The sequence below is a fragment of the Oryzias latipes genome, chromosome 1, assembly GCF_053564925.1.
Source record: "Oryzias latipes strain Hd-rR chromosome 1, Olatipes_Hd-rR_3.1".
Taxonomy (NCBI): Eukaryota; Metazoa; Chordata; class Actinopteri; order Beloniformes; family Adrianichthyidae; genus Oryzias; species Oryzias latipes.
Genome location: NC_136237.1, coordinates 29697664 through 29710905, shown reverse-complemented (window position 1 = coordinate 29710905; position 13242 = coordinate 29697664). Strand labels below are relative to the sequence as shown.

At 39.3% G+C, this 13242-nt stretch overlaps 1 protein-coding gene across 4 annotated transcripts in view; it reads right to left on the bottom strand.

The window, feature by feature from the left end:
• Nucleotides 1-13242, bottom strand: part of LOC144994589 (rho GTPase-activating protein 7-like) — a 75931-nt gene that overhangs the window by 15536 nt on the left and 47153 nt on the right. For 3 of the 4 annotated variants that reach the window (XM_078953032.1, XM_078953025.1, XM_078953034.1), the window contains one exon: nt 319-390. In XM_078953032.1, the coding sequence (XP_078809158.1) occupies nt 319-390 (72 nt within the window). Of the gene's footprint in view, nt 1-318; nt 391-6666; nt 6962-13242 lie in introns of those variants that run through there. The other variant, XM_078953038.1, reaches the window with a different exon arrangement.

Below are 13242 nucleotides of genomic sequence, written 5' to 3'. Positions count from 1 at the left end.
TGTGAAAACATCCTGACCACCAAGAATTTGAAACCAGTGTCTGCTAAGTGGAAAAATCCTACAGTGGTAATGTTTTCCTGCTTTCACTTACACAAAGACCAATGAAAAGTTTTATAAATTTTCATGCATGGATTGTATTACATAAAACTAGTTAAAGCCAGACTTTTATTTTTTATTTTTTGTATTTTTGAATATATACATTGTTTGGATATGTGATATTAGTTAATTTAATAGTGGAACCTGGGAATTTGAAGAAGAAATTAAGTGTCAAATTTTATTTGAACAACCAAATATAAAGTGTCTGAAAGCATTTTTTACCTTCATAAAGTTGGGCGTACTGTGGAAAACCTGCAGCTCGGAGCCAGGTACAGGCCTCTTTGGCTTCAATCTCTACAAAAAGACAAAAACAGAAAGAGAAGATGTATAAAAATCAACAGGATTAACCATTAATTACAAGCAGATGCTATGACATTTGTTTACATTTTGCCTAAATCATGTCGTAAGATAGCCCAATGCCTCCAGAGTGTGAGGATCTTATCACATGTGAACTCTTTCACCTCATTAACCATCAGTCTCTCTCCTCTCTCTTGTTTCCAAAACTGGAGTTCAAAGCATCTACATGTAAATTGTCTTCACGTTCCCACTTGCCAAGTATGCGCAGCTCGAGCTTCTTCGCTGAGAAAGGTGCTTTCAGTTTTTACAATGACATCACCAAAGTCTGGATGTTTTGATAAGGCCTCTATGGTGTCCGAAAGCCTTTGATGCTTTCAGAAAACCTACGCTTTTGAAACGACAGAAAAAGTGACCCAAAATGCCAAATGTGTCACCGTCACTGCAGTCAATCATATTCACAGAACAACCAAAGAAACTCATAAATCCTTTTAAACACAAGGTGTGACATTTTGGGTTGTTGTGCTAACTACTGTGACTGCATGTTGAGGTTCATGGTTTGTCGGGAGCCACAGCAATGTCTCCCAATTATGTGTGAAAGCCTTTTAGATGATATGTGCCAAATGGCAGCCAACCATCTTCACACAGTCAGTAGTTTGGATAGGAGACACAAACATGGCGTAAGACCTTAAGACCCTCATTTTACAATGCTTCCTTAGCGTGTTGATGTAGCACAACAAAGACTTTGTAACAAACCATTAGACCTAATATATAAAACAACAACAATAGATAAAACAGAAACTCTGACATTGTAATAGTCTGCTACACTTTTAAATAGGACTATTGACTGACTAATGCATTTTAGATTTGAGTTGCAAAACTCTGCTACTTTCTAAAGCTAAATTATGTTGCTATACCGTGCATGTTTTGTTCTTGTGGAGCAAAGACAACATTAAATAAAAATAATTTGGGAATAACTTTGGACTGATTGTTTTCTATGAACAGATGAAACTTAACCGTAATACACTGCCAGACTGAAGTCAGACAAAGACCAACAATCTTAGGTCTGGTCTAAAAGATATACCAGCATTTAAATACCAACAGCAAGCCTAGACAGCAGATAAAACCTCTGACAACAAGGTGTGACATGACCAGAACAGTCCCCCCTCTGCCACGGTGGGGTAGGCAGGCCAGGAGTGATCTCAACCATGTAACCAGCATGTGCCAAAAGGGTCAAGTAGCACTAAAAAAGTGGTACTTTCTGACAAACAATTTCTATTTTCTCCCAGTGGACTTGAAATGGCATGCCTCAAAAGACCATGTGTGTGTGTTAAACCTTGTATTTAGGGAGTGCTGTGAACCCAGGAGAACATAGAAAGCTAAGGGGTAATTATGCCCACATTCTTGAAAGCAAACACTGCGAAGGGCTACAGATTTCTTGCATTTGTATGTGTATCAATGTGTGTGTGTGTTAGTACAGAAGCAGTATTTGCAAAAAAAAAAAAATATATAGCAAGACACTTGGATACCGGTAATTGAAATGCAAAGTAGATGTACAGACACACGGAAAGCTTTTCACTGAAAAAGTATGGGATCCAATAAGCTTCTTTCGGAGAGAAGCTATCATGAGCACACCCCTCCATGGGACAAAATGTGTGTCAGATCCACTTTACAGTGACATGTCACTTAACGTGCTAAGAAAATGAAATGATAACAAATGTATTCACCACGTTTATGCTGGTGCCGAATGTTTTCCCCTGCAATGTGTCCCCAATTATTCATAGTTCTTGTCGACCTTTTGTTTGGCTACAAAAAAGTGGACATGGGGGTCTGGCATAAACAACCAGAACCACACACAGAAACACACCCACACACCCTCAGATTTATTTCATTTATTAAAAAGTGAAGAAAAAAGTAAAATTCAACAATATTTACAAAACACAGATAATTGCAAACTAACCTCATTCTTACTTTTTTTGTAATGATTTAACATCTTTTACTTTTGATTTATTTATTATTTTTCCCTCTTAGTGTCCGCCCCAGCTTCCTAACACTCACTAGGGAACTACCTCACTTCCTCTTCCTGCTTCCCTTGCAGGAAAGGAGGCGAGCAGCACTGCATTGACTGCTGAGTACTTGGCTGTGAGGCCCTCCCTTCATTTGTTCCTGGGCAGATAATAGGCAGAGGCAGCCAAGACAAACATGGGCTCCGGTGATTGTGTGTACTTAGCAAACGCTCTTATGGTTAAAGGCACATACAAAGCCACACAGAACAAATGTCCTACGGCACACATTTAGAAAAAAGCCAATCTCTGTGCTAACATCAAGCCGAATAGATTACTTTACGATGGTGGCGTGTGTGCTGAGTCGATTCAGGTACAACACTGAACATGAATAAGAACAGCTCACAGAGTTGGGTAACTTTTCCATATGTTCCAGTGTGATGGAGAATTTCAGGACAATACTAAAAACAAACTTGACTTTACCAATAGAGTGCATTGTCTTGCAAGAATGGATGTGGCTCCACCCTGGCTGGCTAGGACTCACGCCACTGATGCCAACATGTGACCAGTCAAAATTGGCTTTCAGACAAAACTGAAAGTAAATAAATAAAAAGAAACATCTCTGTATAAATGTATTACTGTTTGCATCAACAGGGCAGTTTCTTTTTACAGCTAATTACATTTAGTTCTGTTGCATATGAATGAAACAACACCGTGAGGTGAGATGGCTGTCTCTCTTTCTGTGGGAACAAATGATAAGAATGATATCTGAGGATAAGATAGCTGAGTTAACTTCAATAGATTTTATCTGAATCTAAAGAAGCCATACTTCTGTGGTTTGCTGTTAGTTAAAGTTACTAAAATTAACCTATTATAGTCATTGTTTGATTTCCTTTTAGTTCCTCTCATCTCTAACCCTGTTTCTGCTTATTTCAGCTCAGCCTGCCACATCTCTTCTCTCCCTTCCGGTGGCAGGAAATTCTCACAATTGCTGGCCAAGGCTTCGCTCCGTCACAGAAAGGCAAAAAGGCTCCAGCTATGCAGAGCCTTCGCTCCAGAGAGAGTTTGTCAGCATCCAGCAAACAAAGGAGACTGCTCCCCACCTCAAAGTCTCACCCACAGCAATCTGGAGGTCATGGGTCTGAGCAGTTATCACTAACAACTAGTCCTTTGAAGAAGACAGATTGAGAAGAATGCCCGACCAACATCTTCTGTGTTGGTAGCTTATCGAGAATTATCAAATCATCTGTGGGTTTCAAAATACTATCAGTTAAAAAAAAAAATCAAAAGGCTGTCATGGCTTCTTATCAACTAGAGGTTTGACTGGGTAACTCTGACAGAGCTTCAAAGTGGCTCGAGAGAGATACAGTGATAAACCTGGCAGACTCTGTGGTTCAGCTCCGATCCCCAATGGGAGAATGGAGAAATGCTTAAATTTGTGTCTTTTTAAGCAAATAAAAAATAGGACAACTCAATTTCTTTCAATTTAATCTGACACTCCTTTGTTTCTATAAAGTTGTGCTAGTGCATTGAGCTCTCTAGTGTGCTAGTCTGTGGTGTTCTTTTAAAAACAATTTAAAAAAGCAAAGTGCAATGATGACATGCTGGGAAAATAGTTAACATTTAACTCATTAAAGCAATACAGAAAATTAAGTGAAAGTTGATAATTAAGAAATTAAAATGTAAAATCAATGACAAACAATGGGTTATTTTTTATATTGCCTTTTTTAATCAACATAGCAGCCCCAGTGCAACTGGGATGAAGAGCATCCCATCCTGAGAAGCATGTGCAAATGATGATCTACTCAACAGTGACTGTTCTATTTACTATTGTCAATCAATTCTACTACCTTTCTGAGTTAATATTGTTATCTGTCTAAAGGTAGTCACAAAGCACAGCAAAAATGCAAGCATCTGAAAAAACTCTGACACAAGTATGAAATGAAGAGCCGTGACTCCTGGTTTCTATAGAGCTGATTTAAAGCATGTTTTGAAGCTCATCGCCATCTTGGCAGGATATGAGGTCACTGAGCACTTCCTTTCCAAAACACAAAATAAAAGCTTGACAATTAGTGGAATACACCTGATAAATATGTGGATTGACAGTTACATGCAATCAAAAGATCAAACCCCTATAAAGGTACAATTTCTAATATAAAATCCAATAATGAAGTTTATAACAACAATTTTTGACAGTATAAAATCTAACCACAAGAACGGAATGATTTTTGTAACCATGGCCATATATTTTATCTAATTCGTACAACAGCCCCCAAACAGCTACTAGAAGCTGGGCTTGGAACCTCTTCCTTTTAATAAGAAGCTTCCACCTACAGCTATGAACCTCTACCACTACAAGTGCCTGTAGGTGTTATTACAAAAAGAGGCAAGGGGGAACCTGTTTTTTTGTTTTTTAGAAACACACAGCAATAAAGCATTTCCCATTCCAAAAGGTGCCGTCTATAGTTTTAGACATAGCTAGCCATGTCAAGCCTGAGGCCTCAAGTCTTGCAATTATTGCTGGGCCTTTCTCAACTTTCAGTACTATAAAAATGATTTATGATTAAAACTATTTCACAACTGGCTATGTGAAAACAGCAAACATATATTCATCATATGGAAGCAAAGTTTGAAAAGCCAGAGAGATGGTTTTAGCATGACCGGTATTGGAATGCAAAGATGGTTGAAAACAGATTTTTCTTCTTCACGCTGGATCATATTTTGTGATTCCATTGCTGGACAGCTGGGCTTCACAAAGAAGGTCTAACTGTTAGCCAAGGGACACAGTGCCAGGAATATAACCATCTGGCGAGCCTCAAGCTTTGTCCCGCTCACACAGATCCACAAAATGAAAATGAAGTTACTAACATGGTCCATTCCAGTTATTTCCCACCAGCTGGTGGCATGCAGGCACAAATTCAGCAGCACACATGCATGCAAACACACAGATGGCCTGGAATGGATCATTTGCTCCGCTAACCCCAAAGGCCCCTGTGTCATCCTGCTGATGACAGATTTATGCTCAAATGGAGGGTCCTATCCCTGGATCAGGTGACCAGTTCTGTTCAAAACCTTTGAGAAGCTTGATACAGACAGATAATAGCCTATACCTACAATGACCACCCCAACAATAAAAAACATCATTAAAAAACTACTCAAGGAATGAAGGTTTCCACTTTGCTATAGAAAAATTAGGGTACAATTTAGCCTTCAGATCTCCAAAGAGTATTCACATGAAACATCTGGATGCCTCTGCAGCCTTTCAGATAAGGCCTGAGCTTATTTCCTGTTTCACACAGACTGTTGATGAGGCGCGCTTCCTTCATTTACTTTTCCCATCGGATAGCCCCTAACTCCAACACAGCTCAGTCAGAATCAATGCTTCCCTAATTGAAAGACAAAGTGAGTGACTGGACCAGAACATAGTGTCACAATGGGCAAATGGGTAAATGTGAGTGCCTGTGTGCCTCTGAGCACGTTCCCAATACTTTTATGGCCTAACTGAACCACTCTGTACTCATATCTGTTCTCGGCCTTAGGTTACTGATAAGGATGTGTGTGCTGGAGAAGACTGAACGAATGAGACAAGAGAAAGAAAGAGAACCCTCAAATCAATGTAAGCCCTCTGATTCTTTTGCATGTAGGAGATTAGACCAACGGCATACCAACTGTAGGCACTGACGGGGCAGAGATATGGCTGAACAGATCTACAGCACAGTTTAAAACTGAAAATACGCAGATTGCACATCAACATATAAATACAAAGCTCTGAATTTTGGCTGCTCTGTGCGTAAAAAAAAGAGATCAGAAGCATTGAGGAAGGGGATTTCGTAAAACGTTTACCTCACAGTTTGCGGAACTTCAAAAATTGTTAGATGAACCAAACCCGAGGATGAATGGAAAACGGGAGTGGGGACGTGGAGGCTGAATGAGGGGTGGATTTCTTATCTGACAGCCCGCAGCGCTGCGCCCTCAAGGCGCAACTCTTGGAGAAACCTTTATAGCTACGTTAAAAGTATAGGTTCTAGGGGAAAAAAGACTACATACTAACCACGATATATTTAGCAATTAATATAAAATAATTGTTTGATGAAGTTCCGTTAATTGTCACGCACCAAACTTGTTCTCCGCAGCCATCCCTGAGCGGGAGCGGTGAGCTGTAGACTGATGAAAGCGCTAAGTTGAAGTAAAAAAAATGCTTGTCAAAGGGACTAAAATAAATATGAGTCACACTTTAGCTAAAAGTGTTTATAAAAATAATAAATAAACTTACGTGTTAATATCATTTTTTAGTGTCACGGTCGCCAGCAGCTTTGCGTAAAACTCCCTGCTGCGCCTGCTCGACTGTCCGCTCAGACCCACTATGCCGTTAGAACGAAGTCCGCATGATAATCCACTATGGAGAAAAACTATACAGTCTTCTGCAGATGTCCTCTAGCCGTAACGCGAGACAGTAGATCCATGGTTCTAGTTTGACTCAGCTGCGACTCATAGAATTCCACAAAACGCTTCGCTCTTCCCAGCCAAGTGATGCAGCTCCGAGCAGGACTGTGAATGGAGAACAGTGTGATTCAAACTTTAGGAATGGAAAACTGCCGTTGCTCCACCCCCAGCTGCTCTGCTGCTCCCCACCTGATAAGGAGCTGAAACACACTCACAGGAGGCGCGGGCGCACACACAAGAGCACTGTCTCTGCGTAAATGACGCAAGATCTACATGCTTTATGCTCCATCCTTCTCCCTTCCTTACTCAATTTCCCGAGTTTCCAGTTCTGTGTGTTTTATATGGGGGGGACAAACTTGACTCCCTGGGATCTCCTATGTGACCTTTCATTCTGACAGCCTTATTCCCCCTCATTTAAGAAGCAGGGCTGGCGGCTCCTGGCCTGGTGACCGGCTTGCATCTCATTAGAAAGCAGTGGAGACAACAGTGAGGGGCTCTTTTGTGACGCCAGATTAGCCTGAAAAGCGCAAGTGGTGCCGTGAAAAGACCACTACAGCAGGTATGGTAATGCTTTTGCTCCTGCCCGCCCTAATCGGGGCGCGTCCGGCGCACGGAGCCTGCTGCTGCGCCACGCTTAGACCTCCTCCAACCATCATGAACCAAAGAAACTCTCATCCAAACTGCAGGGTTTTTTTTAAGCACCAACGTGATGTTTTTCTTCAGTTTAAATCATGGTAACTCACTGTGTTGGGTTGATGTAAATGCAGGCCATGACGTGTCACTAAGTGACAGGGAAATGTGGTAATCAACAGCTTGGACATCCGAGGAAAGAATGATGCAGAAAATCCTGGCTAACTCTTTAGTTTCTTGTAAGCTGCCAGACCATTCCCAGCTGACCGCAAGCAGAGGAGATTCAAGCAAAGGAAAAAGATCCAACCGGCTACTTGCCTGTTGCCATGCCACCATGATGAAAGGGTGGGAACCATGGGGAAAATTAGCTATGAATTTCCATTAGTCAAAATAAAAGATTTCAAGAAACCGCCTTCATGTTCTGTTGGTAGTTTTCATGTGAAAATGTCCTTTTCATGAGCTGTTCTAACCATGATACAAAGATGGAAGAACTCAAACACTTGTTATGTAGGGCTTAAGTCATAGCAAGCAGCAAAAGTAAATTCAGTTGTAACTATGTGGAGAACTTTGCCTTTAAATATTATTCTAAACTTCCCAGAGATGATTAGTCCACAACTTGAAAGATGAAATGCATATATTTTTATAGTGCCAGCATGAATGTATGGACTACTTAGCTAAAACAATGTTCAAAAATGTTTGTAATGAGTTTTGTTAATTCTGAAACTAACAAAATATGAGGTTGTTTTGAAGATGTGAGACTAAAAATGAAATGTTATGATAAAAATAATGTTTTTAGGTAAAAATAATCAAAATTGAATAATTTACTAATTTTGGTTTTGATCATCATTTAAAGCGTCGCAGGATTTTTTGGCTAAAACGTTTATTTTGTTTCTTACTTCCTCAAAGGCCAAACTGTAAAAGCACAAATGTGAAATTATCCAGTCATCAGAGGATAAACGTCGGATCAACACGTCAACAGACAATACATGATCTTATGAGCTCATTAACAGAGGTAAATCTTCCCAGATTTCTTCACTAAATCTTATAACCTGCAGGGAGGGAGAAGGATAATTATGGTCTTTCAGTGTGCCTGCAATGCAGAGGAAGAGAAAGCATAGGAAGGAAGCAGAGATTACCAAACAAGGCCAAATCCCAGAACCACAAAACCTGACCACCCAGAGGGAGCACCCAATGCACCAACGCAAAGATGGGTCAACCGCCCCGCGCAGAGATGAGGGAGCTCCAGCGCTCAACTTGTTTGATGGTGACAAATACATTAGAACGGCGCGGGCTGTTGATGATTGTGTGTGGTAAAGTGCGAAAGATTAGACGAGCAGACTGCTGTTGATGCCAGCAGCTGCAGGGCAAATGAGTGTGTCTCTCTAGTGTCTACAATTTTCCTTCCTCAAAGCTTGTCAGAGTCAGGCGCTTGTTTGGCTTATGATTCAGATACAAATCAAAGACATGCGAGAATAATAAGGGTCTTTGCACAAAAGAAAGGAAATGAGAAGATGCATCGGTGTTAGAAAAGAAATACACAAAGGATTAGAGTTTGCATCACTTGGAACCATTTTTTTTCAGAAAAGAAAACAGCCAAAATACAATTTCCCAGACATGGACGTTTTGCTGGATTAGCTTTTGTTTTATGGTCAATTTTACTCATGTGTGCTGTGGGTTTTTAATTATCACTTCTGTATTGAAACAACAGAAGCACTAATGCAGAAAGAAAACAAATTGCAGATATTTGATCTAAAAAAGGCTCTCACTTGGGCCATTAACTCCTGAACTGTTAGGCGAAGCCACTGTTGCCGGTTGTAAAGTTTTAACAGTGTCACCTCTGACCCTCAAACACAGACAGAAGTTGAGAGACAGAAGGCAGAAAAGAAGAGCAACTGAAAACAATCAAAAAATGACTTGAAAAAGACTTTCTGCAACAGTAACAAAGAGAAAAATTATGTTATCCTGAAAGAAAGAACAATATAGCTGCAGAAATGAAAGAAGCATGAAGAATGAAAACAATTCTCCTGACCTGAAGAGACGCCCTGTGGGGTTGCCTTGGGATCTGCCCTCCCTTTATCTGCCAGCCCTAACCTCAAACAGCAGGGCCAAGTGAGGGTCAATGAATGGATGCATCAGGCTAACACACCCGCAAACACCCAAGGCCGTTTCAACAGAAGCGAAGAAGACCTTCTCAAAGGTCATAGAAAATTTTAAAATGAAGGTATATTCTATTTAGTTCCCAAAATGTAAGTTAAACACAAGGAATGTAACATTTTGATCATAATTTGCCCTATATAACCTTTTGTTTTACAATTGATGCACCCATTTCTGAGACCCCTATCTTATTGGCATGATTCAAACTTTCCTTAAATACTCAGTGTATATAACTTGATACATGTTTTCTGCCCTGTAGTTCATCCTCAATCCACTAGGGGCAGAAGAAGGGCTCAATCCACTAGGGGCAGAAGAAGGGATTTTCCTGCTCATTTCAAATTTGAAAATCACTTTTGGCGGGAAAAGTTTTGCTAATTTTCTAAGCTTTATAGTAAGAATAACTCCTCTCTTGTTATTAGTTTTTTTAAATGAATACTTAGTTTATTAAAACATGGCAACATTTGTTAATAGTTAATTCTTTATATTACAGTTACATCATGTTACAAACGTGGGGATCAAATTTGAGATCATGGGGAAAATAAGGTGCTTTTTTCCTGAAAACTCATGTCAATAGTTTTGCATCTTTAACCAACATTGTTGTGAGCAAAAAACCTACCACATCACTCAAAATACTATCATTGATACCATTAATATCTCTTTAAAAACATGATTTTGCATTTTTTAAGTTTTTCTTTAATGGATTTCATCTTAAGCCGAAGAAATTTGAATTCTCTGTCAATTCTTTGATGTAGTGTGCTTTAGAGGGTTACGACCGAGTTGTCAAAATCAAATCAATCTTCGGAAGGAAAACGCAAAATTAATTCATCAAACCTGGGAATCTTTTCTCTTTTAATGGAATTTCTTGGGGGGTTTGACAAAATTTTGTTTTTAATGCAAAATTTTGCAAAACATTTTAATGAATAATCCAGTTTTTGTTATGTCAAAAAACAAAGGTTAATAGCTAAAATTAATTGATTTTTTAGAAAGAAACAAATATATTTGATCTTATTATAGTACACCAGAAAGCAAAACGCAAAATTAACTTTGTGAATTGAAATTATATTGAATCTGTTTGCCAGTGATAATTTCATTACAGTTAAATTAGAGATTTTCGTATTACAGTGAATTAGACATATGAAACTTTATTTAATATTCCCCTATTAACAATTATGTGTCTGTCTTAAGGCTTCCCCTGATGCTGGCAGAGATGAATTGCTTTAACTTATCTTTGCGATAGACATAATCAAATAGGGTGGAGGCAGGGAGTCATAATCTCCTCATAACAGGAATTTCCAGAAATAGTTCATCCATAGTCTTGGGGATCAGCCCAAAAAGACACTGACAGCAGAAAGAGAAAGACAGAGCAAATGCTTCCATGCACACAATGGCAATGAGGAAGTGCACGGAGACAGGGGTTTGGACCAGGTTTCACACAAACACACACACAAAATAAGGAAGCCCGAGGCAGACAGTCGACCAAATACCTCGCCGGTATCCTACCCGAGCTTTGATGGACTCACTGTGATCACAATAGAGGCAGGAGTCTGACACACACACTAACACAAACAATGGATCTCCAGCATTGTTACAATAGTGAGAGTGTGTTTAGGTTATGGCACAACAACAACATTAAACAAGACAATTATGGGGAAAAAAGTGAATAATTAGGAGAGGGATGATGAGCTTTTGAGTTATTGTGTGTGGCTTTTGTCTGTCTACTTTCTTGTGTGTGCACATTCATATTTACAAGAATAAAGGCATTTTAAATTATTACAAACACACACTAACACAATCAGACCAATAGTCTGCATTTAGTAGTGTGTGTATAGTGTTTTATCTGATCCTGAAAGTGTCTCCATAACTAGTTTTAAATAATCTATCTGACTACTTGTGCTGAGGACTTGGACAGATTTTGATCATTTTCAAAAGTATCTGGTCACAGAGTGGATCCATTAGTTCAGACTAATAACTTGTGACTGGCGGAATTTGTGGCAAACGGATTCAGGCCATTCCAATAATTGAACAAACTCGTGCAGCTAACCACAAACAACATTTCTTGAAAAGAGCTTTCAGACCAAATCTGGGGACTCCCTGAGGAAATTGCTCATAAAAAACAAAAACAAAAAGAACAGCCTTCTAAATTCCACTCATGGTGATGCTGAATTGATGATGGTCACATGCATCCTGAACAAAGTCTGGGTTTCTCTGGTGACCCACTTTTCTATGTTGTTGTTTTTTTAAGGCCCTATTTCAATTTACTCTTTTGAATTTTTTTCAACCGTTGGTGTTTGTTTCCTTGGATTTGTATGTTGAGTGGACAAATCTCCATGTGGTCTTGTCAACATGTCATCACCCCCTTTTAAAAAATACAAGTCTAGATATTCTGGAAGCAAATATTAGTACTTAAAGTAAAACTTAGGAGCTCTAAACCTGTTTCCTTCCCTACTGCATTGCAGCTTCTTGACTCCTAGTGGTGATGCTAAATTGGCCAGATGTTTACAAGGCAGATGTTCAAACAAGGCAAAGAATTGACAGTCAAAGCTGCACAATTGGAAACATATGAGGAAATACATTCACTACTCTGAAATTATGAGATACTTTAGCCACATTTAAGCACAGAATCTGGACCAACATTAACTTGTCAACAACGGATGTGTTGCAGGGATTGACTAACAATTTATGAGTTGTTAAAGAATTGCTATAACATTATATCATTGCGGTCTATGTGTTGCTTGCTTTATTTATCTCTGTGTCAAATTGCAGGACATCCCATATTACCATCTTCTATTTGCCAATTGAGGCTTTTTGGAACCTGAAAATGAAATGAATAAAAAAATAAAGAGGCCAGCAAAATACAACATCTTAAGACCTGTATTTGGTTATTTGCTGCAGACTTAAAGGAATTGCTGATGCTACATTCACACCGCCCTTGGCAATGTACGTTCAAACAACCCCTTCCAGTAAAAAGTTAATGGAAACCCGAGTACCAGTACATATTCATTTTGGCCTTCTGTTTTCAAAATTGTAGCGTTCACCACTCAACTTTCTACGATCATTTTCAGGCTCTATAGTACATAAAAAACGCGCAGTTAAACTGGTTGAACTTTGACCAATCAGGAACTCATGTAGTAGTGACGTACAGGAAGACGTACGGGAAGTGTCAATCTCAAAAGGAGGCATAAATAACAGGTTGTGCTCTGCCAGAATTACTGTAAATGACACCAAGTCTTTCATATATCGGAATAGAGCTGTGAGAAAAAAATCCTGATCACGAGATTTGCAGCAAGCCTCTTTCACCTGTGAGTGCATGGGCTAGTTTTGGGTAGCGACAGACATATGTTAGCACTGTATGCTAAAAACCCGTATTCAGTGCATCACATGCTCGGTGTGTACTGCATGTAGCATTACAAGTGCTGGTGTTCTGATTTTGTAAATGGTAAGCTTTTCAAATGCACCATCTAACTTCAAAACCTATGTAACCTTGTGTAAATGTGGGTAAATGTGTGAAAACTCAATAGGACTTCACTAAGTCATACTTAATGAAGTTTTTATTCTGATCACAGAAAACCCCAAAAATAACTTGAATCTACAGGGATCAAGGTGTTAAGGGCTGTGTTTGAAC